Source organism: Bubalus bubalis, chromosome 17, assembly GCF_019923935.1.
Source record: "Bubalus bubalis isolate 160015118507 breed Murrah chromosome 17, NDDB_SH_1, whole genome shotgun sequence".
Classification (NCBI taxonomy): Eukaryota; Metazoa; Chordata; class Mammalia; order Artiodactyla; family Bovidae; genus Bubalus; species Bubalus bubalis.
Window position 1 is genome coordinate 14,586,819 of NC_059173.1, and position 25,203 is coordinate 14,612,021.

The 25,203-nt window shown below is 44.0% G+C and overlaps 1 protein-coding gene across 1 annotated transcript in view; it reads left to right on the plus strand.

The window, feature by feature from the left end:
• The window catches only part of FBXW8 (F-box and WD repeat domain containing 8), a 113,905-nt gene that overhangs the window by 66,129 nt on the left and 22,573 nt on the right, over nt 1–25,203 (plus strand). Inside the window, exons 6-7 of the mRNA XM_045163070.1 lie at nt 6,754–6,950; nt 9,867–10,073. Of these exons, the coding sequence (XP_045019005.1) occupies nt 6,754–6,950; nt 9,867–10,073 (404 nt within the window). The remainder of the gene's footprint in view (nt 1–6,753; nt 6,951–9,866; nt 10,074–25,203) is intronic.

Below are 25,203 nucleotides of genomic sequence, written 5' to 3' on the forward strand. Positions count from 1 at the left end.
TGGAGCGACTCTCTCAGTATCAAAGTAGACTTCAGAGGGAAGAACGTAACAGCAAGACATTTCATATGACACAAGGTCACTTCATCAAGAGAACAGTGCAGCCCTAAGTGTTAACTTATGTTAAAGTTGAAGGACTGTGTGAACAATACTGGCACTGATGACAGGTGAGGGTCTGGCTGAGTCACACACTTCATAGTTGGAGAAAATTGACAAAGACCACGACACCACAGACATTCAAAAGAGAAGGATGTGACCATTCAATGGGTGGCACCTGGAAGATATTTTCTAGGAAGACCCTTCTTAGAACAGCTCTGCAATCTTGTGGTGAAGGGTATTTTATTGCATACAATTCTATTGGGGAAATGATGCCAACAAAACCAATACTTGATTAATAATGAAAAATGTGTTTATAGATAAACTCCATGTGTGTTTCGAGTGAGCTGTGGTTGAGTAACTTCCACACTTGGCAGAACACAGGTTGAGTTTATGTCGATTACTCATCGAGCTCATAGTTACTTTATGCACTTGTAAACGCAGCCGCTCACCCTGCACTTTCTAGCTGACTTCCAGCCCAGCCTCATCGCTTACCAAGTGGCTTTGGACCAGTTGTTGAGCCCCTCAGAGCTTCTGTTTCTTCTCTTCTGTCAAATGAAGGTAATGATGCTCTTCCCGAGGTGGAAGTGAGCACTGTAGGAGAGGAGACAAGTGAGTGTGTGAGTGCTCGCAGGCTTCGTGCAGCAGCAGTTGCTGTACTGCTTTATTGTGTTGTCGGCAAACAAATGTAATGCAGGCTTGTTGGGAAGAGGCACGTCCTGGAACGTGCCTGTCTCCCATTTAATATGTAGAGCCCTTGGCATTTTCTACAGTGTATCTGTTGTTTCTGAGTCTGAATGGAAAGAATTTGCCAAAATATTTGCCAGAGCAATGTGTTGTGGACCCTTTCTCAATCCACTTACCAACAAGTTTATCATAATTCTTAGAAGAGTACACTGTTTTACATCTGAAGCAGCATTTAACTTGAAGAAAGCTCTGCTTTTGTTTGTAATCACCTCCTTAGCCTACTAACAGTTTGAAAGGCTTGCAGAGCAACCCAAATGTATTATTTTCTTCTAACTTGCTTTATTTATTTAGTGCTGAATATTACCCTATAGTAAGATCCTATGTTCAATGCATTTACTGTTTAAAGATAAAGCTGTTGTTGTTCAGTCACTCAGTCTTTCTGACTCGTTTGCGACTCCATGGACTGCAGCACACCAGGCTTCCCTGTCTTTCATTATTTCCCAGAGTTTGCTCAGAATCATGTCCATTGAGTCAGTGATGCTATAAAACTATCTCATCCTCTGCCGACCTCTTCTCCTTTTGCCTTCAATCTTTCCCATCATCGGGGTCTTTTCCAATGAGGTGGCCCTTTGCATCAGGTCGCCAAAGTATTAGAGCTTCAGCTTCAGCATCAGTCCTTCCAATGAATAGTCAGGGTTGATTTCCTTTAGAAATGACTAATTTGATCTCCTTGCAGTCCAAGGAACTCTCAAGAGTCTTCTCCAGCACCACAGTTCAAAAGCATCAATTCTTCAGTGCTCAGCCTTATTATGGTTCAACTCTCACATCTGTACATTACTCCTGAAAAAACCATAGCTTTGACTAGATGGACTTTTGTTGGCAAAGTGATGTCTCTGCTTTTTAATAGCCTGTCTGGGTTTCTCATAGCTTTTCATCCAAGGAGCAAGCGTCTTTTAATTTTGTGGCTGCAGTCACCATTCACAGTGATTTTGGATTCCAAGAAAATAAAATATGTCACTGTTTCTACTTTTTCTATTTGCCATGAAGTGATGGGACCAGATGCCATGATCTTCGTTTTTTGAGTGTTGAGTTTGAAGCCAGTTTTTTCACTCTCCTGTTTCACCCTCATCAAGAGGCTCTTTAGTTCCTCTTTGCTTTCTGCCATTAGAGTGGTATCATCTGAATATTTGGGGTTGTTGATATTCTTCCCAGCAATCTTGATTCCAGCCTGTGATTTATCCAGCTCAGCATTTCACATGTGCCCTGCATATAAGGTAAGTAGGCAGGGTGACAATATACAGCCTTGATGTACCTTTCCCAATTTTGAACCAGTTCGTTGTTCCATGTCTGATTCCAAATGTTGCTTCTTGACATGCATACAGGTTTCCCAGGAGGCAAGTAACGTGGTCTATTCCCATCTCTTTAAGAATTTCCCACGGTTTGTTGTTATCCACACAGTCAAAGGCTTTAGCGTAGTCAGTGAAACAAAAGTAGATGTTTTTCTGGAATTCCCTTGCTTTCTCTATGATCCAACAGGTGTTGGCAATTTGATCTCTGGTTCCTCTGCCTTGTCTAACCAGCTTGTCCATTTGGAAGTTCTCAGTGCATGTACTGCTGAAACCTAGCTTGAAGGATTTTGAGGGTTACTTGGCTAGCATGTGAAATGAGCACAATTGTACGGTAGTTTGAACATTCATTGGTGTTACCTTTCTTTGGGATTGGAATGAAAACTGACCTTTTCCAGTCCTGTGGCTGCTGCTGAGTTTTCCAGTTTTGCTGACATGTAGAAGACAAAGTACAAGACAAAGGAAAATGGAAAGAGGGATTGCAGAAAGATGGAAATTGAGCGCTTTATCTGCTTTAGATAATAGGAAGTTGTAATAAATAGGACTGGACTTATGGATGGGCAGTAGAGAAGAAATTGTTCAGTTGCCCAGTCATGTCCACCTGTTTTGTGACCCCATGGACTGTAGCCCACCAGGCTCCTCTGTTGATGGAATATTCCAGGCAATGATACTAGAGTGGATTGCCATTTCCTTCTCCAGGGGATCTTCACAACCTAAGGAACAAACCCATGTTTCCTGCATTGGCAGGTAGTTTTTTTTTTACCACTGAGCCATGCTGTGTGACATGGCAGGCCATATAGGATAACATCCAGATTTAAAAACGATTGCTCTGTCTCCAGGATTTTGTGTGGTTTTCTCCTTTAATCTGCCCAGAAGTCCTGGGTAGTAGGTAATGTTTTCAGTTTTAAGACGAGAAAACAGACTCTCAGCTTTGAGTAACTTGCCCAAGGCCTTCAGCAGGCAAACATTGGAGCTGGGTTTGAACTCAGACAACCATATACTGTGTTTTCTGTGTACGGTTATTTTCAGTGATTTTTGAAAAGTAAAATCAGTTGATATCGGATCATCTGCATTATCCAGCATGAGCCAGAAAGTGATTCTTTTTTTTTAAGGAATTATTCCTTTTATTGAGAAGACCAAGAATGTCCCTGGAGTAATAATCATATTAACAATTCTATGGTATTAACTCTTTATTCCCTGATATATCATGTGCCCTTTCAATATGAATGTTCATAGCCTTTATGTGTCAGGAAATATTTTTGTGTTATCTATTTAAATATTTGTTTCATTTAGAATTTGGTTTTCTTCTTTCAGGACTTAAAAACTATGCATGTTAGTTATCTTTTGTCTGTATTGAATAGCATGTCATTTTCAGGAAGTAATTATTTTCTTGCATATTTTCTTTGTGGGGGGAAAGTAGCTTCATGGATGGGAATGGTAAAAAGAAATTATTTGACAAGAAAAGAATAAGTGGCACTCGAAATACAGGAAAGTTTATATTTCTGTAGAAAAGTGTAAGTTTCTCCAGACAGTTCGTTCTCAAAGTTAGGCATACATCCCCAGAGTTTGCTGCCCAAGAACCTGAATTTCTAATAAGCTCCCAAATGATACTGATGCTGCTTGTCCAGGGGCTACACTTGGATATCATCGTTGTAGACAGTTTGAGAAGGGTGGAGACACGACCAGTGTGTGTAAAAGGAATTCATCTGGCGTCAGCATTCAAGGGGGTGGGAGAAGGTTATGTAGTATGATCAAGGAATTTCCTAAGTCGTCGTTTTTAACAAGTCTGGGATAAGTCAAGCTTGTGTTTTAGATTTTGCAAAAGAAAACACCTCTGCTAACCATGGCTAGAAGAAGGTAGTGGTGAGGAAGTTTGTAAAGTATTTGTAAGAACTTCTTAGAATGTAGGTTAACGGCTGTTTTCAGAACTTGCTAGCGTCTAGGTCAGTGCCTGGCGTGTAACAAGTCCTCAGTAATAATGCGTTTCATGTTACTTCATCTCTTAGCATGGCTGTAAATCAAAGACGAGATGGGCTCCCCTGGTGGCTCAGTGGTAAAGAATTTGCCTGCCAATGCAGAGCACATGGGTTTGATCACTGATCCAGGAAGATCCCTCATGCAGAGGAGCAGCTGAGCCTGTGCACTGTAACTATTGAGCCTGTGCTCTGGAGCTCAGGAACCACAACGATTAGTCCATGAGCCGCAACTGCTTAGCCCTCGTGCCCTAGAGCCCGTGCTCAGCAACGAGAGAAGCTACCACAATGAGAAGCCTGTGCGCCGCAACTAGAGAGTATCCCCTGCTCGCCACAACTGGAGAAAAGCCTGTGCAGCAACAAAGACCCAGCACAGCCAAAAATAAATAAATTATATATATAAAAAAAGACAAGAGAGATCAGTTGTGAGGATGTGGATAATAGGGAACCCTGGTGCACTGTTGGTGGGCATGTAAGTTGGTGCAGCCACTGTGGAAAACAGTATGGAGGTTTCTCAAAAAATTAACAATAGCACTTCCCATGTGATCCAACAATTCCACTCTGGGTATACATCTGAAGGAAACAAAATCACTGTGTCGAAGAGATACCAGCACCCTTGTGTTCACTGAAGCATTTCTCACGATAGCCAAGACATGGAAGCGGTCTAAGTGTCCACTGACAGATGAATGAATAAAGAAAATGTGGTATATGTATACAGGGGATCACTATAGAGCCATAAAAAAGAAGGAAACTCTGCTGTTTGCAACAATATGGATGGATCTTGGGGGCATTATGCTAAGTGAAATAAGTCAGAGAAAAAACAAATACTGTATGATCACACTTATATGTGGAATCAATAAAACAAGAAAAACTTCAAAGAAACAGAGATCAGACTTGTGGCTGCCAGGGTAGAGAAATTGATTTAAGGTGGGTACAGAAGGTACAAACTTGCAGTTACAAGTTCTGAGGGTGTAATGTGCAGTGATGACTATAGTCACTAGTGTTTAGTCACTCAGTCATATCTGACTCTCTTGCACCCTCGTGGGCTGTAGCCCTCCAGGCTCCTCTGTGCAAGGGATTTCCTAGATAGGAATGGTAGAGTGGGTTGCCATTTCCTTCTCCAGGGGATCTTTCCAACCCAGGGATAGAACCTGTGTTTCCTGCATTGGCAGGCAGATTCTTTACCACTGAGCCACCAGGAAAGCCCATAGTTAATAATACCATATTGTATATTTGAAAGTTACTGTGAGAGGAAAAGGATATTTGTAACTATGTGAGGTGATGTTAACTTATTGTGGTAATCATTTCACAGTATATCAAATCATTCTGTTGTACACCTTAAGCTTATATAATGTTATGTGTCCATTATATTTTGACAAAACTAGAAAAAAATTATTTGTTGTGCAAGAGGACAAATAGAGTAAGTTAAGAACTCCATAAGTTAAGAACTCCATATGTTAAAACTATTCAGCAATTATGTCCTCCTATTCTTCTTAGAGGGGTTCCCTGGTAGCTCAGTAGTAAAGAATCTGCCTGCCAGTGCAGGAGACGCGAGTTCAGTCTGGGTAGGGAAGATCCCCTGGAGAAGGATATGGCAACCCACTCCAGTATTCTTGCCTGGAGAATCCCATGGACAGAGGAGCCTGGTGGACTATAGTCTATAGGGTCACAAAAGAGTTGGACACGGCCTAGCAACTAAAAACAATTCTTCTTAGATCTCTCATAAAACCGTTTTTTTTTAAAGTTTATCTTTTTGGCAAAGATAATTTTGGAGAAAATTTTTTATATACAAGAGGATGTACACTAAATTTCTTTTTTACTCTTGTCTCTTTCCCCTGGTTTCTTTCCTTAGAGGTCAGTCAGTGTTAAATTTTTTATGTGTCCTTCTGGGATAATCCAAGTATACATTGTGTGTGTGTGTACAGTTTTAAAACACGTAACATGGTGTGCTGTGCCAGTATTCTGTGCTGTACTTTTTTCATTTAACAGTATATTTTGTTGATCATTTCATATATAAGACTGACTCTTTTGATTGCTCATTTAAACTCCAAACAGTGGAGGTACAAACTATGAGGTATTTAAATTCTTAAATTCTTATTTAAGAATTTCTTTACTGGTGAACATTTAGATAGCTTCCAGTCTCCTGACATGGTTAAAAATGTTGTAGTGACTATCCTACATACATGTGTAATTTGGTACATATTCTCAAATTGCCTCCAGAATTAGGTGAAATAGTTTACATTCCTAACAGCAGTTTAGCAAAAGCCTGTTTCCCCATATCCTCAGCAACAAATGTTTTATGAATTTTTTTGTCAATTTAATGTTGATGAAAAATAGTATCCTATTGTAGTTTTAATTTGTATTTTTCTAGTTGTGAGTGAATTTTTATATTTTTTAAAATGCCGTATGTCATTGTATTTCTTTTCCTGTGAACAGCATAACATGCTTAGGTCCTTTGTTCACTTTTCAGTTGCTTTTTTCCTTATTGAATCATATAAACTCTTTGTATATTAAGGAAATTGACCCGTTGTTATGTGTCATCCAAGTATTTTTTACCAAGTTATTATTTATCTTTTTAATTTTATGTTACATGATTATTTGGTAATTGTGCATACTAAGTGAATTTGATTCCTGAATTATTTTTTTCTGTATAGGATTTCTTAATATTTGGAATCTAAGGACTGGAAAGTATCCTATTCATCGCTTTGAGCATGATGCAAGAATACAAGCTTTAGCCCTCAGCCAGGAAGATGCAACAATTGCCACAGCTTCTGCTTTTGATGTTGTAATGTTATGCCCCAACGAGGAGGGAAATTTGCAAATAGCTGCAGAATTTGAAGTTCAGAAACTGGTGAGCTTTTAGTCTGATTGTTTTGTTTTTCATTCTCAGAATCTCTGGGTCTGATGTAAACAGAAATGATACTGACAGCACCCATCCACGCAGGGCTTCCTGGGGCTCTTTGTCCATAAATCTCACAGGAGCTTTGTGAAGTAGGTAGTTTTGTTTCCTCCATTTACCAAGAAGTCAGTAGAGACTTAGAGTGGTGAATTGACTCTTGCCCTAGATAAGAAGTGGTAATTTCCACCCCAGGACTGACACTGGGGCTGCAGTTTCTCATCGCTGGCATCCTCAGCCTCCTTCACATTAACAGGAGGTTCACCCTGGGAATCTGAGACCAGGATCTGGCCTGATACATGAGTGCAAATGAGTGCAGTGGTACATCCCAGGCCATGTGGAAAAGAAGGTTTCCCTCCTACACTTTTCCCATCTGAATGTTTTCTCACTTGGCATCAGGAGTAATTCTTGAATGAGCATAGATTTAGTCATTGTTGATCAGGTAGGCGTGTTCCTCAACACCATGTGTGAAACTGAGCTCACCTTAGTAGTTCATCACATGGAGCCTGATTTTGAGTTCAGCTGTGCCCGAGCCTCTACATTTGTATGGTGGGAGACAATGTGATGGTAAGAAGGAAGAGCTGAAACCTGTTTATGTTGAATTTGGGTTTAGTTTAAAGCGAACTTGGTTTTGGCACCTGTAGGAGAGTGAACAGAAAAGGCAACACTGAATAATAAATTGATGGCCTGACCTGGAACAAATCCTATTCCTTTCCCTTTTCCTCCCAGTGGGAATCTTGTTAGACATGAATAACTAAAAAGCCATGGTGTCACTACTTTACCTCTGTAAGCTGCTTGTCCCGTTAACGACAAGCCTGTCTGGTTTGGGGGTAGCATTCCCCAAAATGCCTGGTGCTGTATTCTCCTCCTGGGGTTTTATTAGAGAAATGCAAAAGTACCATATTTTTGTTTCTTCTCAAAACCAAATAGTGCTTGTTATTTGGCCTCTGCCTAAAGAACTCTGTAGATTAACAATGATTATATGAACTCAGACAATTACTTAAGATGTGAGTCCCTCCAGAAAGTGCAAATCCAGCCTTGGCACTCAGGTGGCATGCTGGCACCAACCAGAAGCTTTGTGAAGTTGTGTCCCGTTCCCAGCAAATGGCACAGTCACAGTCAGTCTGAGCTCTTGATCTGTCAGAAATCCAACATGAAGGTGAAATTTAACAGCTAGACTGAGGATGTTGATTTTAGGAAAGCAAGAAGTGACATTTAGGATGGGGGACAGAGGACTCAAGCAGCCACTGCTGGAGGCATGTGTCATAGCACTGTTCATTGTTTCTCATCCTGGATGAGGGCCATCCCTGGAAAAGGCACCTCCGGGCCGGTGGCTGGGCCATCTTTGTCTTCCTCAGATAGGCTTCCTGAGTCACAGTGGCAGTGTTCCCGGGTCTGTAATGCCAGCTCGGAACAGCTGTCCTTTGTGATGGGTGCTGGGCTGGGGATGTGGGCCACCACTCACACCGTCGGTCCTGAGGATTAGCAGCGTCACCCAGATGTTTACTCTCAAGTGCTTCTGGACAGGTCTCAGGATTCAGGCCTTTGAACTCGCTTGGCTTCTTGTCAGGGACTGTGGATTTTCATAATTACAGAGGTGGCTCACCTTCTGCTTTTGTCCTCTCAGAATTTATTCAGGGAGGTGAAAACCCGATGTAAATGGCCCTGGGGCAAGCATGCCCCTTATGAATCTAGAAAAGCAAATTATTCTTAAAGGGAGCCCCTCCGGTGCATGCCGACCAGAGAAAGCGGCAGCGGTAGTGCAGCGGCAGGACTGCGTGCCGTCCGCGTGCTCCCTGTGGCCTTCCTGCCCTGGATGAGGTTGAAACTGGGAGAAAGCAGGTAACTCAGACACTGTCAGCAACACATTTATGGTATTTGCCCAAACGTGAAAATACAATTTTGGCTAATTTGGAACTGAGTGAATTTTGTCATTTATTCAGTTTCTTATGAAGACATAAAAACTAACTCTGGTTTTTGAATAGTTATTGTAACCTCATGGTTCAGAATTTAAAAGACACAATATGGTTTACAGTGAGAATCTCCCTTCTGCTCTGTCCCACAGCTCATTTCTCTCCCTGAAGGCGGCCACTGTTAGATTTACGCACGTACAAGCCAAGTGTGTCACAGGCTTCCTCTGCCACTTTTATACACCTTGGCACACTGTAAAGTCCTCTTACCTTGCTTCCTTGCTTTCCCCCCCAAGTTTGTCTCAGCAGTGATCCGTTTGTAAGAGTTTATAGAGAATGTCTTTGTGCTTTTTTCTATGACGGCATGGTACTCCAGTACATCGGTGTACTGTAAGTTGTTTAATTAGTCCCTTAGTAAGGCATGTTCTGGGTTTTCTGGTTCTTAGCTGTGACCAAATAGGGCTGCAGCAAATACCCTTCTACACAGTTGTTTCACATAAATGTGAGTTATGTTTAAATAAATTCCTGGATCATCAAATGTGGTGCATCAGAGCACACGCACATTTGCTTGCGTTAAATGTTCCAGGATTTCCCTCCATAGAGGTTGGGCCAGACTACATCCCAGCAACCATAAGTGGGATCCACAGATACGGTTGTCTGCCACTCCACTTCCAGCCCAGTGTCTTTATAGACTAATTGATCTTTACTGACACGGTGAAAATGGTATCTTGGTGAATTTTCACCTTGCATTTCTCTTATTAGGAGTATGCTGTGTTTCTTGTATCATTTCATTTGTGTAGGAACTGTGTTTCACTTCCTGTGAACCGGCCCTTGACCTGTCTTTTTCTGTTGGGTTGCTGATCTTCTCATTGACATGCAGGAGGAAGTGTGTATTTTTGACCAAGTCAGGACGAATTGTAGGTGAAACCTGAAGGACTAAACAACCCTTATCCTTTAATAGGTTGACTACCTTGAAATAGTTCCAGACACTGAAAGGTACCCTGTGGCAGTGGCCACCGCTGGAGATCTGGTATACCTGCTAAAAGCTGAAGACTCTGCCAGAACCCTCCATTACGTCTACGGACAGCCGGTCACGTGTCTGGACGTCTCCGCCAACCAGGCTGCTTTTGGTGTGAAGAGTCTGGGATGGGTGTACGAAGGAAACAAGGTACAAAAATAGCAAAATGTACGATTTAACAAAAAAACATGAATTTTATTTTTTAAGAGGCAATTTGAAAATTAAATCTCTCTGATATATTTTTAAAAGATGTGTTCAGGCGGTATATATTGATATATATATATATATATATATATATATATATATATATATATGTATCAGCCTGGTTAAAAAAGATTTCAAGTAGCTCAAAATGATATAAAGTGGTAAGTAATTGCCTTTCTCTTCCCTTCCCCAAGTCCTACTCCATAGAAGAAACTATCAACAATTTTTAGATGTCCATATAGAAAATTTTAATGCACAGATGGGTACATTTATACACTAAAAGAGCATATCTTTGAAATGAGGTCATAGTGTAATACTGTTCTGTGCCCAAGGTTTTATTCAGTAGTGTACCCTGGAGCGCATTCCGTGTCAGCTCCCTGCCCCTAGGATTCCAGCACTGCCTACAGCAGTCTGCTTCACCAGTCTCCTCATCGGTGGGCACTGAGGTTGCTTTCTCTCTCTGTGCACTGTTACAGACAGTGCTCCAGTGCACGCTGCAACTTGTAAATCTCCGGGATAAATTCCTAGCGTTTATGCCGCTTGGTCAGAAGGTTGCTGAACGTTGCCAAAGTGCCTTCTGATGAGGTTGCCTCAGAATTTACATCCTTTTCCGCAGTGTGTAAAGTGCCTCTTGATGCTCTTTGAGCCAGAAACAAGGAGACAGGTTTTTAATTGAAATTCTTTGCATGGTGACTCGATTTTAGCACTACTTAGTATTTTACTATCCTGACTGGGGGCCAAGTACTTAGTCTTAAAACTGACTTACAGAACTCTCTCTTCCAGTGGGATCAGTGGGGAGAGTTATGGATAAAGGTTTGTGTTGTTTTGATTTTCCTCCAATTTGCTGGCTCCTGACCCTGCTGGCAGTGGTATAATCCCTGGGAAGGAACTTCCCCGAGCCAGCAGCTCCTCTGACATCGTTGTTTTCCTGTGGAAAGAGCCCTTTCCATGTAGCAGTGTTCTGAACCGGGAGAGAGCTAGACTGGATGCGGGCCGTCTGTGTTCCAGTTCTAGCCCTGCCACCCGCTCCACTGTGACCTAAACGGGTGGCTTAACCTGCGTTGTGCCTCAGTTAACTCATTTGTAAAAAGGAGTCCATCACAGTACTGACCTCATAGAATTCTAGGATTAAAGAAACACGTGTGTAAAGCTTTACCCGTAGTGCCTGGCGTCAGAGAATTAACAGTCTCTGAGTGCTTCCTGTTCTTTCTCGCACTCATAGTCTGAGCCGAGCCTCTGGTTGTGGTTTGTACATTTTGTCTCTCCTGTGTAGTCTCCTGGAAGGTCACATCTCACTTCTCTAGGCGTTCACAGTGGTTTTATGACTTGGATTCCTATTATATGTTCTTCAACCAGGAAGACAGATAAAGTGGTTGAAAATACATGAGACTCATTGTAATCTCACTGTAAGAAGGGATCCCTTTGTGCTCACGCTGGCCTGCTTTGCTGGAGCCTGTTCAGCGTATCTTAGCTGGAAAGTCTGTGATGATATAATTCCTGTGTTTTGTCTTCCTGGAAAGTGGGGGAAAAGGGACAGCAGTTGGTTTCCTAAGGCAGTTCCCTTTGTCAGCCTTTGAAAACACTCTTTTCCCATCCCTGGCAAGCTCATTTGTTGAAAGAAGAGAGACTATTTGCTTCTTAATTTTTCATCGATTATCTCACTTATTTCTCAAGTTCTCAGTGTAGTGAGGTGATACCTGAATTAATACTAGCCTGGTTTAAATCTTTCATAGTTTTAATAAATATTTCAGCTGACAGGTCCTATTTCTCTTTGACTTGTCTGAGTGGATCTCTTTCTATAGAGATACGGTCGTAGTCAGATGTATTTGAGAAACAGATGTATTTGAGAAACCAGTTAAAGGGATGTGTGTGTGCTCAGTTGCTCAGTCTTGTCCAACTCTTTGTGACCCCATGGACCATAGCCTGCCAGACTTCTCTGCCCATGGAATTTTCCAGGCAAGAATATTGGAGTGGGTTGCCATATCCTCCTTTGGGGGATCTTCCTAACCCAGGGATTGAACCTTTGTCTCCTGCATTGGCATGCAGATTCTTTACCACTGTGCCATCTGGGAACCCAAGCCCTAGTTAAAGAAATAGCTCAGCACAAAATTAGACTTGGAGCATCCTTTAGATATTGGTCTAAGTAGGCACCTTTTTGGATGGCTCTCAAATTTTCCAACCCAATTAAAAAACATTATGAGAATTAGCTGATTTGTATGTTAATTTGATAAAAATTCATTTTTAAAAGTTCCTGTTCCCTCTGATAACTTGTTGTTCACTTACGAAGACGTTGTCTGGTTCTTTGTGACCCCATGGACTGCAGCACACCAGGCTTCCCTGTCCCTCACTCTTTCCTGGAGCTTACTCAAACTCACGTCCATTGAGTCAGTGATGCCATCCAACCATCTCATCCTTGGCCATCCCCTTCTCCTCTTGCCCTCAGTTTTTCCCAGCATCAGGGTCTTTTCCAATGAGTCGGCTTTTCTCATCAGGTGCCCCAAGTATTGGAGCTTCAGCTTCAGCATCAGCCCTTCCAATGAATATTCAGGGTTGATTTCCTTTAGGATTGACTGCTTTGACCTCCTTGCAGTCCAAGGAACTCTCAAGAGTCTTCTGCAGCACCACAGTTCGAAAGCATCAATTCTTCGGTGCTCAGCCTTATCTATGATCCAACTCTCACATTCATTCGTGACTCCTGGAAAAACCACCGCTTTGACTAGATGGACCTTTGTCGGCAAAGTGATGTCTCTCCTTTTTAGTATGCTGTCTAGGTTGGTCATAGCTTTTCTTCTGAGGAGCAAGCGTCTTTTAATTTCATGGCTGCAGTCACCATCCGCAGTGATTTTGGAGCAAAGAAAATTATGTCTGTCACTTGTTAGTGGGTGTTTTTCGTTGGCGTTTTAAGAGTAGAAGTAAATTTGCTACAAGAATGTGTTTAAGCACCTTTCTGAAATCTGGCAGTGGCATTTAGTTATCCAGAGGTTTTGTGAGTACACCAGCAAACTTTCATACCCTTGGGTGGGTGGCTGGGTTGTTAGTAGCGCTGATGAGAACTCTGCATTAAGATGTTTCTCCAACATGAACGCCACCCACTCGAACGTGAGGAAAGCCAAGCCTTTGCTGTGAAGCTTTGCTTATTTTTGCAGAGGCGGAACTTTCCATCTGATTATGGTTAATGGGTCTTCTGCTTCCTCAGAAAAGTCAGCATTGCCGTGTGAGCTAAGCCGTGTCACAGTAGCTCTGAGGTTTCGGGAGCATCCTGCCATTGCACGATGCGCTGTTGTAATTCTCAAAGTCTTCTGTGTGGCCTCCTAGTCACCTTGCTTGTGAGTTCCACACTTTGGTCCTGTTGGTCTCTGGCCTGGCAGCACGTGAACAGCACTTTTTATCAGGTTAGTGTGAGACTGTTAGCAGTAGAGCGAGCCTGCAGCTGCGTCCACGTGGGGATTTGTGTCTGCCTCTGGCCATATGTCTAGGATTCAGATGAAGGCGTTATGGGAACACAGAGTTCAGTGTATCTTCATTTGTATCAGATACAAAACTGGGGGTCAGCTAGAGCCCACTATTGATTGACTGTGATAAATGCAGATGTGAAGTCCAAATGTTGATGTCGATTTTTTGGCGGGAACTGAAGTTTCCCTGACCTGTAGGAGTATTCCAGTAGTGTTATTTTTGTTTACTCGGAGAATATCCTTGTACCATCTGATGATCACATTAGCATTATTTAGGTACCACAGCTGTCTAAGCATAGTAATAATGGTTCAGACTCATCCATTCACATGCCTGCTAGCCAACCTGTCACGTATTCATCACAGAGAGTTACAGGACACCAGTCATGTTTCAGCATTGGAAAATTAAAGCAGCGCTGTGCACAGGTCTCAGTAGTCTGGTGCTTAGGTTACTAGGCTGGTAAACAGAGTTGTATAAGGAAATGAAGCCAAGTGACTTAGGAGAAACTGATGTATTTAATCTAAGGAAACACATGTGATTACAGCTGGCTCAGCCATGTCCAGCTCTGGTAGGAAAGACCAGAGAAAACGTTAGTGGTCAGCTACATCTTGGTTTGCCCGTGGCATAGGGATCCTCAGATTTCTGGATTTCAGAGGCCAAAATTAGAGGCCATGCCTGGGTTTACCACCTTTTTCTTTGGCCAGGTAAAGTCATGGAAAAATGGCTATTATCTGTTTTCATTCTTTCTTAAAAGAGCAGATCTTTAAACACCCTTGAAAAAAAGAGTGTTTTTTAACTCGGTAATGCATTTACCTGATTGAGAAATCAAAAGATGCGAAAGGGAGGGTGTACAGTGGGATGACTCCTCCCACTCCTTTCGACCTGCCACCCAGGTTCTCTTCCTGGCGCTGAGACAGTGCTCTCAGTGTCTTGTACGTCCCTGCAGAGGCATTTTATGCGTATGTAAGCCAATTACTCATAAGGTATCCTCGATCCCTCTTTCTAAAAAATATAAATGGTAAAACACACTATTTTTGTCCTGCATCTTGCATTTTCTTGCAACAAAATGTCTTGGAGATCATTTCATCATTTCTTGTAACATAATGAAGAACTTCCGGTAGTTCGTGTGTGTGTGTGTGTGTGTGTGTGTGTGTGTGATTTAGTGATACTGCACTCTATAGTCATCCCCTAAGGGGCTGCCTTACCCCGTTGGTGGATGTTAGCTGCTCCCAGCCTTTTGCTGTTGCGAACAACACGTGATCCATGGGAACGTGTTTGTAGGGTTAGTTCCTCAGAGTGAAGACTTGCTGGGTCAGGAGGTCTGAGGCTTCAGCGTTTGGTAACTGTTGCCCTCTGTAGAAGGTGTTCCTTGGAAAGTGGTGGATGGCAGTGCATCCCATTCTCCTCGCTGTTCCTTAGCATCTTTCCTTTCAACAGGCTTTGCAAAAAGGTCACAGACAAAATGAAGCCAGAGGGAATAAACAGGGCTCTGTCTGGTCCTGACCCTCATTTAAATTATTTTGTGGCACTCCGCTTTGATGATGAGTGACCTCATCTAGAATCACAGGCTTCATGCGGGATCAGTGCAGTGGGCTTGACAGCCCTGTCAGACCACCACTGGGGCGGAAAGAACTGTAACACACACTGCTGTGTGCTCTGCTCTGCTTCTTGGCTGTCACGTGAGAGGAGCCCATGGTTACTCAAGACTGTAGACTCACCTGTCTCTGTGCTGTAAAATGAGGGGGGCTGGACATGGGACTTTTCGGTTTCTGTCCAGCACCCGCGTTCCTCGGGTCTTCAGGTGGTTAGGTGGTTTAAACTTTTTCCTTCACCTGTGGAGTCGTGTTGAGCTGATCCATCCTAGGGGGCTGCTGGGGAGCTGAGGGCTTCTGAAATGGGTCGAGGAATCCCTTGCTGTCCTGATACTTTTCTAGCACAGTGGTTCTCAGACTTTTTGGCACCAGGGACTGGTTTTGTGGAAGACAATTTTTCTACGGACTGGGGTGGGAGGGTTGGTTTTGGGATGATTCACATGCATTACATTTACTGTGCACTTTATTTCTATTATTGTTACATCAGCTCCAGCTCAAGTCATCAGTCATCAGATCCGGTGGACTGAGGCCCCCTACTCTAATGAGAGGGCTTCCCAGGTGACTCAGTGGTAAGAATCCACCTGCCAATGCAGGAGATGCGGGTTCCATCCCTAGGTCGGGAATATCCCCTGGAGGAGGGCATGGCAACCCACTCCAGTATTCTTGCCTGGAGAATTCCATGGACAGAGGAGCCTGGCAGGCTACAGTCTATGGGGTTGCAAAGAGTTGGACACGACTGAGCATGCAGTCTCTAATGGGATCTCCTAAAGGCCATGCTTATTGCTGGCAGGAATGATTGGGCAGGAACTTGTTTGGTACTTTTTCATCAGTTCCTGTGTCTTGCTGGACAAGGGAGATGTGTGGTGAGCTGCTTGAAGGTCCTTTTACTTTTAGATGAAAACGGACTAAGTTTTGGCATTGCATTCTTTGGTTGTCACTTCAGTGGCATAAATGATCTTAAAGGTATCCATTGCTGGGTGGCATATGATTGTAAAAGAAAACAAGTGTAATAGCATTTCCTCTGGCCTCATCTCTTCTTCATGTTGCAGCCCTCTGTGCCCAAACAGCCCCTTAAAATTTGTTTTTATGTCTCATATTTCCTGAACCTGTCAAAAACACTTTCATCCATGAAAATGTTTTTATGATGCCATATCATCTTTATTAATTCTTTTGCTACCTGAATTAAATTTTACTTGCTGAGGTGGAGGATTAGGAGATAGAATTGCCTCATTTAAGAGCATTATGTTGACTCTGAGTCTCATGCCTCATCAAGGAAGAGACCCACTTACAGCTCTTCGCGTCATTCTTTGTATTTGGACATATTTCCTAATGTAGTCCTAATGCGCTTGGCATTCAGCAGCAGGTTGTATTAAGCAGCATGCGACATGCATCCTAATCAGGGGACATGAGTGAAGTAATCCAGGAGGCTGGGTATGTTTGACAAGGACCCTGGCTTGGCGCGCCTCCTTAGCTTACATCACACTGGAAAACAATTGCTAATGTCTCTTAAGATAATCATTCCCCATACACAGACCTGAAAAGACTCTGGATTGGTTATTGCCCACATCACAGGTTGAAATACCTGTCTGGGAGAGCCCTTGGTATCCACCGCAGTGCTCATGGATCCTGGCTCCGTTCTCCGTACGTACACTAGCATGTGGAATCTGTCTCCCTTTTTGTCCAAGGTTCCATTCCAGAAGAGAACTAAAACCAGTATTTTACCAGCAGGATGGCTAATTTGAAATTTAAAGTTCACAAAGTAAATAAATGTCTCATTTCCTCTTTACTTTCTCCTTAAACCTTTACTATTTTTCATATTTATTTACTTTCTTCTTGGAGAAGTTTAAGAAAATAGCACGCGGAGACCCATTTTCTGGATTTTTAGTGATGTTGCCAAAGGTCCCACTTCTGTTGCTCAGGATGCTGTCATTAACCACTGCTCACTGAACACATACTACATGCTGGATTTCTGATTGTGCTGGAAACAGTGATGTCTCAAAACATGACATCTGCCTCGGGGCTCACCGTCTTGTGGGCTTTAACAGCAGCGTGGCAGATGCAGAGATGGTTTTCTCCATGTTGAGATGGACATGAGGTCATAGGGAGACCTTCACAGTGTATTTGCTGGATTCCAGAGTAATTATAGAAAATTGCATAGATGAAGACATAGATGAGGATTGAACATTCATATGCATTTTGTACATGTTTTAATATCAAAATATATCAGTAATTGGCATAATTGTTAGTATATTGTTAAAAATCAATAGTTTTCACATCTTTGTGAAAACCTTGAAATGCCTCTGTAGAGCCCCAGGGCTTCTCAAGACCCATCTCTGAGTTAGAGACCTTTGAGGACCTGACCACCTCTCGGATTCTCTACACCCGTAGTGGGTAATTCTGCAAAACCTGTTTTTGGAAAGCTGCCACTTGTAGAAGCTGAGAATGCTTTAGGATCTCTAGCGGTCCGGAACCACTCCAGGGAGAGTGTGAGGAAGTTACTAAAAGTGAATATAGGGAAAAGTATTTTCAGCTAAGTCAGGCAGTGGTATAACCACTGGGGACGGAGCAAGGGTTTTAGAGTCATATAAGCCTTAGGCAAGTTGCTTAAGTGCCTCAGGCTTCCCATTTGGAAATGGGAGAATACCTGGGGAGAGCAGGTAGTGTGGTTATGGCTGGTGCTCAGTACCTGTTCAGACTCCGCTTCCACCTCCCCACCCCCACCAGCTTTGGGTAGGAGTTCATCAGGAAAGCCTGGGCGAGGGGACCAGTGCAGAGGCATCAGGCCTGGAGGAGGGTTTCCGGGCGCTGGGGTGGTCCAGGTGGGCTGGAATACCGGTGGGGTGGGCGGGTGTGGGAGTGATACTGAAGCCACGTCTGCAGTCCCAGCAGTCCGTGTGCATCACAGGATTCATTTTCCCAAGAGCTGTTCTGAGAGCAGGCGTGTAGAGTAGGGCGGGCCAGGGAGCCTGGTCTCTGGCAGGACGAGCGCGGGAAGGTAATGCGTGTGCTGAGTCACCTTGTGAACCATCGCGTTGAGATGTGGAGCCTTGTCCAAGAGGACTGGCACTGTGTCTCAAGTGTCTTCTGTCTTCACTCACGCTGGCATCGTTTTGTTTATCTGTGACATTCTTACCATTTTCTGATTTCTAAAAAAACATTGATCTGTATTCTCGAATCACTGAGCATGTTCAGAAGATCATTACGGTGACATATGTGATGATCATTTCCTTTTTTCTCATTTGTCTTTTGAATTAAGAGTTGAAATGTGATGATCATTTCCTTTTTTCTCATTTGTCTTTTGAAATAAAACTTAGAGTTTTATTTAGGGCCTAATTTTTCTAATGGCTTTCTTGATTATTTACATGGAGTCCTGGTTTATCATTCCACAGCCATGGGAGAGAGTGAACTTGGAGTTATCTTGCATTTATGTCAACTTCTCAGTACATGTGGCTTTCGTTTCTTCCTGATCGATGAGGAGCAACAAGGTTTGTTAGGGTTAGAAATCAGCTTGTTTTTCCAATTAATGAAGATCAAGGGGGCCTGTCAGAAATGTTTGCCTTTGCCCTACAACAGGAACAGTAACATTGTACAATAGGCCGCAGACTTTCCATGTACATACGTCCAGACAGTTGAGACAAATGGTGTTGGTTTGGTCAAGGGCAGGAGAAGAGGGCACACAGAAAACGGCCTGAGTGGGTTTGAATTTCAGAATATTTAAGGGGTTTTACTGTTTTCAGGTTCACATGGCAGCTTAAACTAGACTCACGAAAATATTACAAAGTGGAGGGCTTTTGCTTTTTATTCAGTACATAGATGAATATGATTTATTAATTTGCCCAGCACTTCAGTCTATAAGGCACTGTGTTAGAGAGTGGGTTTATAATTAACCTATCAATTATTGAGTTGCAGATGCATTCTTCTAATGGACACAAAGTTGCTCTCCCAGTGTGTTACTAATTTACAGGGTAAATCTGGTTCTGTAGATGGACAAAGGAAACCCCAGCTGAGTCTACATGTAAGCGGTCACATTCCAGATGAAGGGCCTCGGGAGGTTCTCAGTGAGGCCATCTCTGCCACGTGCAGGAAGCAGCTCTGCCGTCACCTGGTTCCAGCCTCAGCTCACCTCCCCGCTGCAGATGCGGAACTGACAGCCTGGATGGGGACCGGATTCGATGCCCGGGTTTCTTTGGCTCCTAGCCTCTAGCCTCAGACCCTCTGGCCCAGGCTCCACCTCTTCCCCTGGCGGCTTCTCTGCACTGTTTTCTTAGGGTGTGAACTCTTATCTCCCGTTCACAAGTTGTAAAATATATGTTGAAAGTGACGTGAGAATACTTCTTCCCTAGCCCCCTCCCTCACCCACCTCTGCCCTTTCCTGGCCTTTGGGCTCCTGTACCACCTGTCAGTGCCCCTCCTCGTGGTCCCTTTGGTTTTGTCAGAGCAGTGGCTGCGTGCTGAGGAGTGTAGACGAGGCCCTGGTGCCCACCTTCTGCCTGGCCTTGGCTCCTGTTCTCCACACCTCCAAAGGGGGCCCCTTGCTCCAGCCAGGCATGTGCAGTGCGGAGGATGCTGTGTCTTCCCTCCTGTCTGCTCATGTCCTCTCAGGGAGTCCACCCAGTGTCCCCTCTGAGAAGCCGCCTTACTCGCGGTGCTGGCTCGCAGTGAGCGCCTCCCCTTCCGACCCTTAGGTGCACAGGCCCTGCATCTCACACTGCCGTGTTGTCACTGCCCAGCCCAGCACTGTCTTAACCAGACGGCCGCCCGCTGGGAGGCAGGGAGTGAGGATTTAGAGCTGAGCACCACTGCTTTAAGGTCGGAAAGTCTTTTTGGCTAGAGAAGCAGGGTTGGTGTAGGGCAGGGGTTCTCAAACACCAATGAATCTCAGAAAAATACAGATCTTGGGCCTGCACCCCTCAGGCTTCTGACTCAATGAGTCCGGGGGTGGGGGAGTGCCTGAGGCTCTGCCCTGTGCTGCTGATGCTGCTAGTCCGGGGGTCGCATTTTGAGCACCCTGAGGTGGAGGTTTAGGATGATGAGCTTAGAGGTCCTCCCACCTGGCCGTGAATTCAAGTTTCAGAACTTCACTGTGTAAGTGACTTGACCTCTCTACACCTCCGCTTCCACATATATAAAGTGAGTAAAATCGCGGTACCCCCCTTATGGAATTGTGGGGATCAGGTGGGGTGAGTGACTGCACTGTCCCAGTATTGGGACATAGAGGACACTGTAACTATCAGCCATTATTTATGACCATTTTTGCAGGAAAAGGAAAAACCTTGTCCTATGGGGCCATATGGTCAGGCAAACACTGACCTGGAAATGAGACGAGTTGGGCTCTGCCTCGTGCATCCTGGGCTGCTGTTACCTGTGTCATTTGGGGCAAGTTGCTAATATTTAAGCTACTTTAAGGCTCAATTTCTTTATGCACAAAATGTGTACGGTAATGTTAGTCTTCCTTTACTGGTTGTGAGAACCAAATGGAATGATATTCTGACAGGATTTGTGTGAAAAGACGATCACGATGATTGTTAACAGCTAATATTTGTCTTTATGTACAAGACCCTGCTGAGCACGTTTGTGCTGACACCAACATGGACCATACGGTGTCGTTGAAAGGTTGTTAGATCTTAAGGGTGTGAAGGGAGCTGGGGCGGACTATGCGCCCTCCATCAAAGGCCCCAGAAGTTCAGTGCAGTTGTTCATGCTCCTCTGTCAGCTGACTGTAGCCACCTTCTGCCAGTCTACCTGCTTGTAAGCCTTTGTTCAGCCTCAACTTGGGGCCAAACGAGGAGTTGCCAGGCCAGTCGAAAATTGATGCCCAAGCCACAAACTGTGCGGACCTTCATATACAGTGTGAATCTACAGGTTCACAGTGCTGTTACACCACTGCCATCCCACTTGCACTCTTCCCAGTTAAAAAGTAATGTCCAAGTTGTCTTGAATTTTGAAGCCTTCATTTTGTAGTCTGCAGCCTAGGTTTCCCTCCCTCTACAAGCACAGATTTAATGATAACCTTCTTTCTCACAGGGCTGTGATTAGCTACATGTGAAGTGCTCTGAAACTGGGCATGCACACTCTTCATTATGATGAGGCCTGTTGGGTGCATGAAAGGATGTGAGGATTTTCAGCTTTGAGTTACACGCTTGCATAACAGTTACGGTCTCCTCACTGCACTGAATGCTCTGACAGTGAACATCTGTTCATTTCAGGTTCCCACTGACCCGTTGTTTCGCTAGTCATAGCTCTTCATCCTCTTCTAGCACAAGGACGTAGACTGTCTACACAGATCCCTGAAGCAGAGCGGAGAGCCGTTCTCGGCTCCGTCCACAGAGTTCACCTGCCTTCCTTAATTGTTTCCAGCATCTGTGGATGTAGGGGGATGGGGAGAGATTGGCCACAGGCTGGCCTGCATTGTCACCCGAGCATGCTCTTGCTCTCTGAGTTCTTTTCAGGCTTAGGTCACAATAGGTGTCGGCTTGGCCTCGCTCTGGCCCTTTGTAGACATCTGCCCACATCACAAAGCCCCACGTTTGGCACGGTCTGTGGCGACTGGCAGTGCCTTCCCGGGCAGAGTCCAGTCCTGGAACAGCAGGGGTTGCAGGTGCATTGGCGCGTGGTGGTGGGGCGCACACGCGGGCCTTGCCTACCCAGCGCCTGGCGCCGCTCAGCAGCACCGTCCCATCCCTGAGATATCTTGGCCTCGTGGGCTTGTCACTCCAATTAAAACTTAAACATGAAAGCAGCCCGGGCTACTGCTCCCTTTGTGCGCCGTTTGAGGGTGGACTGTGCCAGAAGCATGTCATGGAGATTGTCGCGGGGCTGCTGCGGCCGAGGGATCTGTGCTCGTGTCAGGGGTCCATTTCTTCGGCTCGGCAGCTTGTGCTCGCCGCTGCTGAAAGCACCTGAGAGGCAAGCTTTTGTCTGCCAGCAGAGTCACCTTTGGGGTGGTCGTGAAAGTCATTTTCCACATGTTCACAGATATGCCGCCTTTCCAGGCCTCGCGCGCTGACTTATCTCTGGCAGGGACTTACAAAATAGTCTCTCTGGCTGATTGTCAAAAATTACATCATATCGGAGTAAACTGCTTTTAAATCAGACATCCATTATTCATGTATATTAACTGCTTTTTTATTTTTTTATTGGCTGTTTTGCGTATGATTTACTCTTTTCTCACCGGCTTGCCCTCCCAGCCCAATTGTCTGTCTTTCTCATCGTTTTTTTTTTTTTTTAAATCTTAGCTCATCTGTGGATTTATAGAGGCGATTCACTTAGCTTAGTATGTGAACATCGATAAGCAGACCCTGCATTTTTTGTAGTAAAATTTTTGACCACGTTTCTATGGGTCATATTTATGTCAGGTCAGGAGATCAACCTGAGTTGTTCACATGAATAAATTCTGCCCCAAAAGTGAGAGGTCTTTTTCTTTTGTATCTTTTTTTTTTTAAGTGAGCATTACTAGTCTTATACTTTAAGATCTGTATTGAATGAAACTGTACCTCCCACTTACATGAGACTGTACCTCCCACTTAGATGAAACTGTACCTCCCACTTACAAACCAGCTAAATATGTTGCTGTTGGTGGAAGGCAGTTTGGTTTACTGTGTTCATTTGTATTTGTGGCGCATATCTTTAATGTAAGGCCAGTGTATCATTTGCCTATAATCAACACATGCAGAAATGTGCAGCAGTTCCTCATTCTTTCATCAGAAGTGCACAAGTCCATCCTGTGTGCCAAATACAACCATACAGGTATCCAAGACACCAGACCACATTTCTGGAGGTCCCCCACGCACCTGGCATCTTTGTGCTCCTGGTACATTGCCCTGATGCATGGCACTTGACTGTTTGGAATAATAAGGACTAGATGGAGTTCGTTCTGTTTATTTAACCCCAAATCAGAATTGTGGTGGTGGTGTATAGTCAACACTCATGGACTTCCATGCACATTTACCTTATTCTTTGCTCACTGCACCTCCTGGCATTTTAGACCTTTTCTTCTGGAATGATTTTACACCTTTCAAAAGTATATTTTTCATTGAAGATCTCGTGACCACAAGTGCTCTCTCTGTTTTTATCCCAAAGCATCTTTATTTCATACTTCTTCTTGAAAGGTGGTTTCACCAGTCCTTTGTCATTCCAGGATGGATAGGTGTTTTCTCTCAGACCTTTGAAGGGATGATTAATTTGTCTGCGGCCGTACCACCCTGAACGCGCCCGATCTCGTCTGAAGAGATGATTAGTTTTGACTTCCACTGATGTTAACTGAGAGGTTGTTTAATTTCCAGTCCCACTTAGGACTCTCTCTCTTCTTTTGGCTGCTTTTTCCTTGTCTTTAATTTTCTGTGGTTTCTCTCTACTGTTTCTAGGTGTGGATTTAGTTTTGTTCTCCCTGTTAGGGATTTTCTGGCACTTCTTTGCTTTCAGTTGCAGAAAGTTCTCAGCCATTGACTTGTTGAAATTTGCCCTCCCTCATTCTCTCTATTCTGTCTTGAACTCAGGTTAGATGTGTGTTAGACGAAACTGCTTTCCCTTCTCTGCCCTCCCCTACCCACTCATCTTTTCCATCTCCGTATCTATCTGTTGCATCCTGAATAATTTCTTCATCTGTCTTCTAGTTCACAAATTCTCTCTTGAACTCTTAATTACTTATTTAACTCATCCATTGATTTTTTTTTTAAATTTCTAGAAAGTTGTTTTGCTTTTCAAAGCTACTTAATCAAACTTGCCGCTTTGACCCCCACTCTCTTTTATTTCTGTAAACATTTCCAGCATGCATATTTTTCTTCATCTGATAAACATCTGATGTCCTTGGAAGCCTGATTCTTCAGGTTTATGTCTCTCACTTATAAAGAGTTGTTTCTGTCTTGGGAAAAAAAAAATTTTCCTTTCCTGTTCTTTTTTTTTAATTGAAGTACAGTTGATTTGACACTTGTCTTAATAGACGTTTCAGGATGTGCTTTTGCCACGTACACGTGTGTGTGCCCAGTTGCGTCTGAGTCTTTACAACCCCATGGACTGTAGTTCGCCAAGCTCCTCGGTTTTGTATTTCCTATGCAAGAATACTGGAGTGGGTTGCCATTTCCTTCTCTAGGAAAAATAATTTTTTTTTATTTTTAAGAATTGTGAACTCATACTTGGCTGATCTCAAGTTGTAGATCTCCTGCTGGACCTGGGTTGAGAGGGTCTCCCTCCTGTCAGGATTCTGCCAGCTACCAGGAACCATGTTACCGACATGAAAATACTTTAATTACTAGCCCTGGAGTCTTTTGGCCCTGCAGGTCATATGACTTCAAACCCCCAGCCTGTGTGAGGGTTGCAGGCCCAAGGGCAAGCAGTTTCCATCCTGAGCTGAACCTGCAGGAGGCTCTGTTTACCAGTGGATAGAGTTTTGCTCCTGGCTCACCTTTTGCCAAGTGTACATCACTGTCCAAGGGCCCCAGATTCAGGCAGACTCCACAGTGCTGGCTCCACCTGGCTCTGGCTGGAGACTGTGCCCATTCCCCGTGTTTTCCAGGCTCCTGACCCCGGCAGGCATTCCCCAGAGCAGCCCTTGACCTGGGTGCTGCCTCCCCTTCTGCTTATTGTGCTCTCTCTGTCTCTGGCTCCTTGGAATTTCTCAGATTTTGTAGTTAAACAGGACGTTTGAAGAATGTTTAATAGATTGAATCTTAACCAGCCATCTTCAGTGTTTGAAACAGGATGGTTTTCCAGACACTCTAGCGTGCCGTGTTGTCAGAGGTGGAACCTGGGGCCTGGGTACAGCGTGGGGGTTCTAGAACCTAGATATGGTGGAGAGAGAGCTATGGAACCTTCTGTTTTGAGCACAGTGAAGTGGTTCCTTTGTGCAAGCTGGCAACAAGATTAGACATGCAGGGATGGGGGAATATGTTAGGCCAAACAAGGCCTATCTGAGTATTTATTGTGTACCAGACCATGGTAGAGCTTCCCAGGTGGCTCAGTGATAAAGAATCCACGTGCCAATGCAGAAGATACGGGTTCGATCCCTGAGTTGGGAAGATCCCCTGGAGGAGGAGATG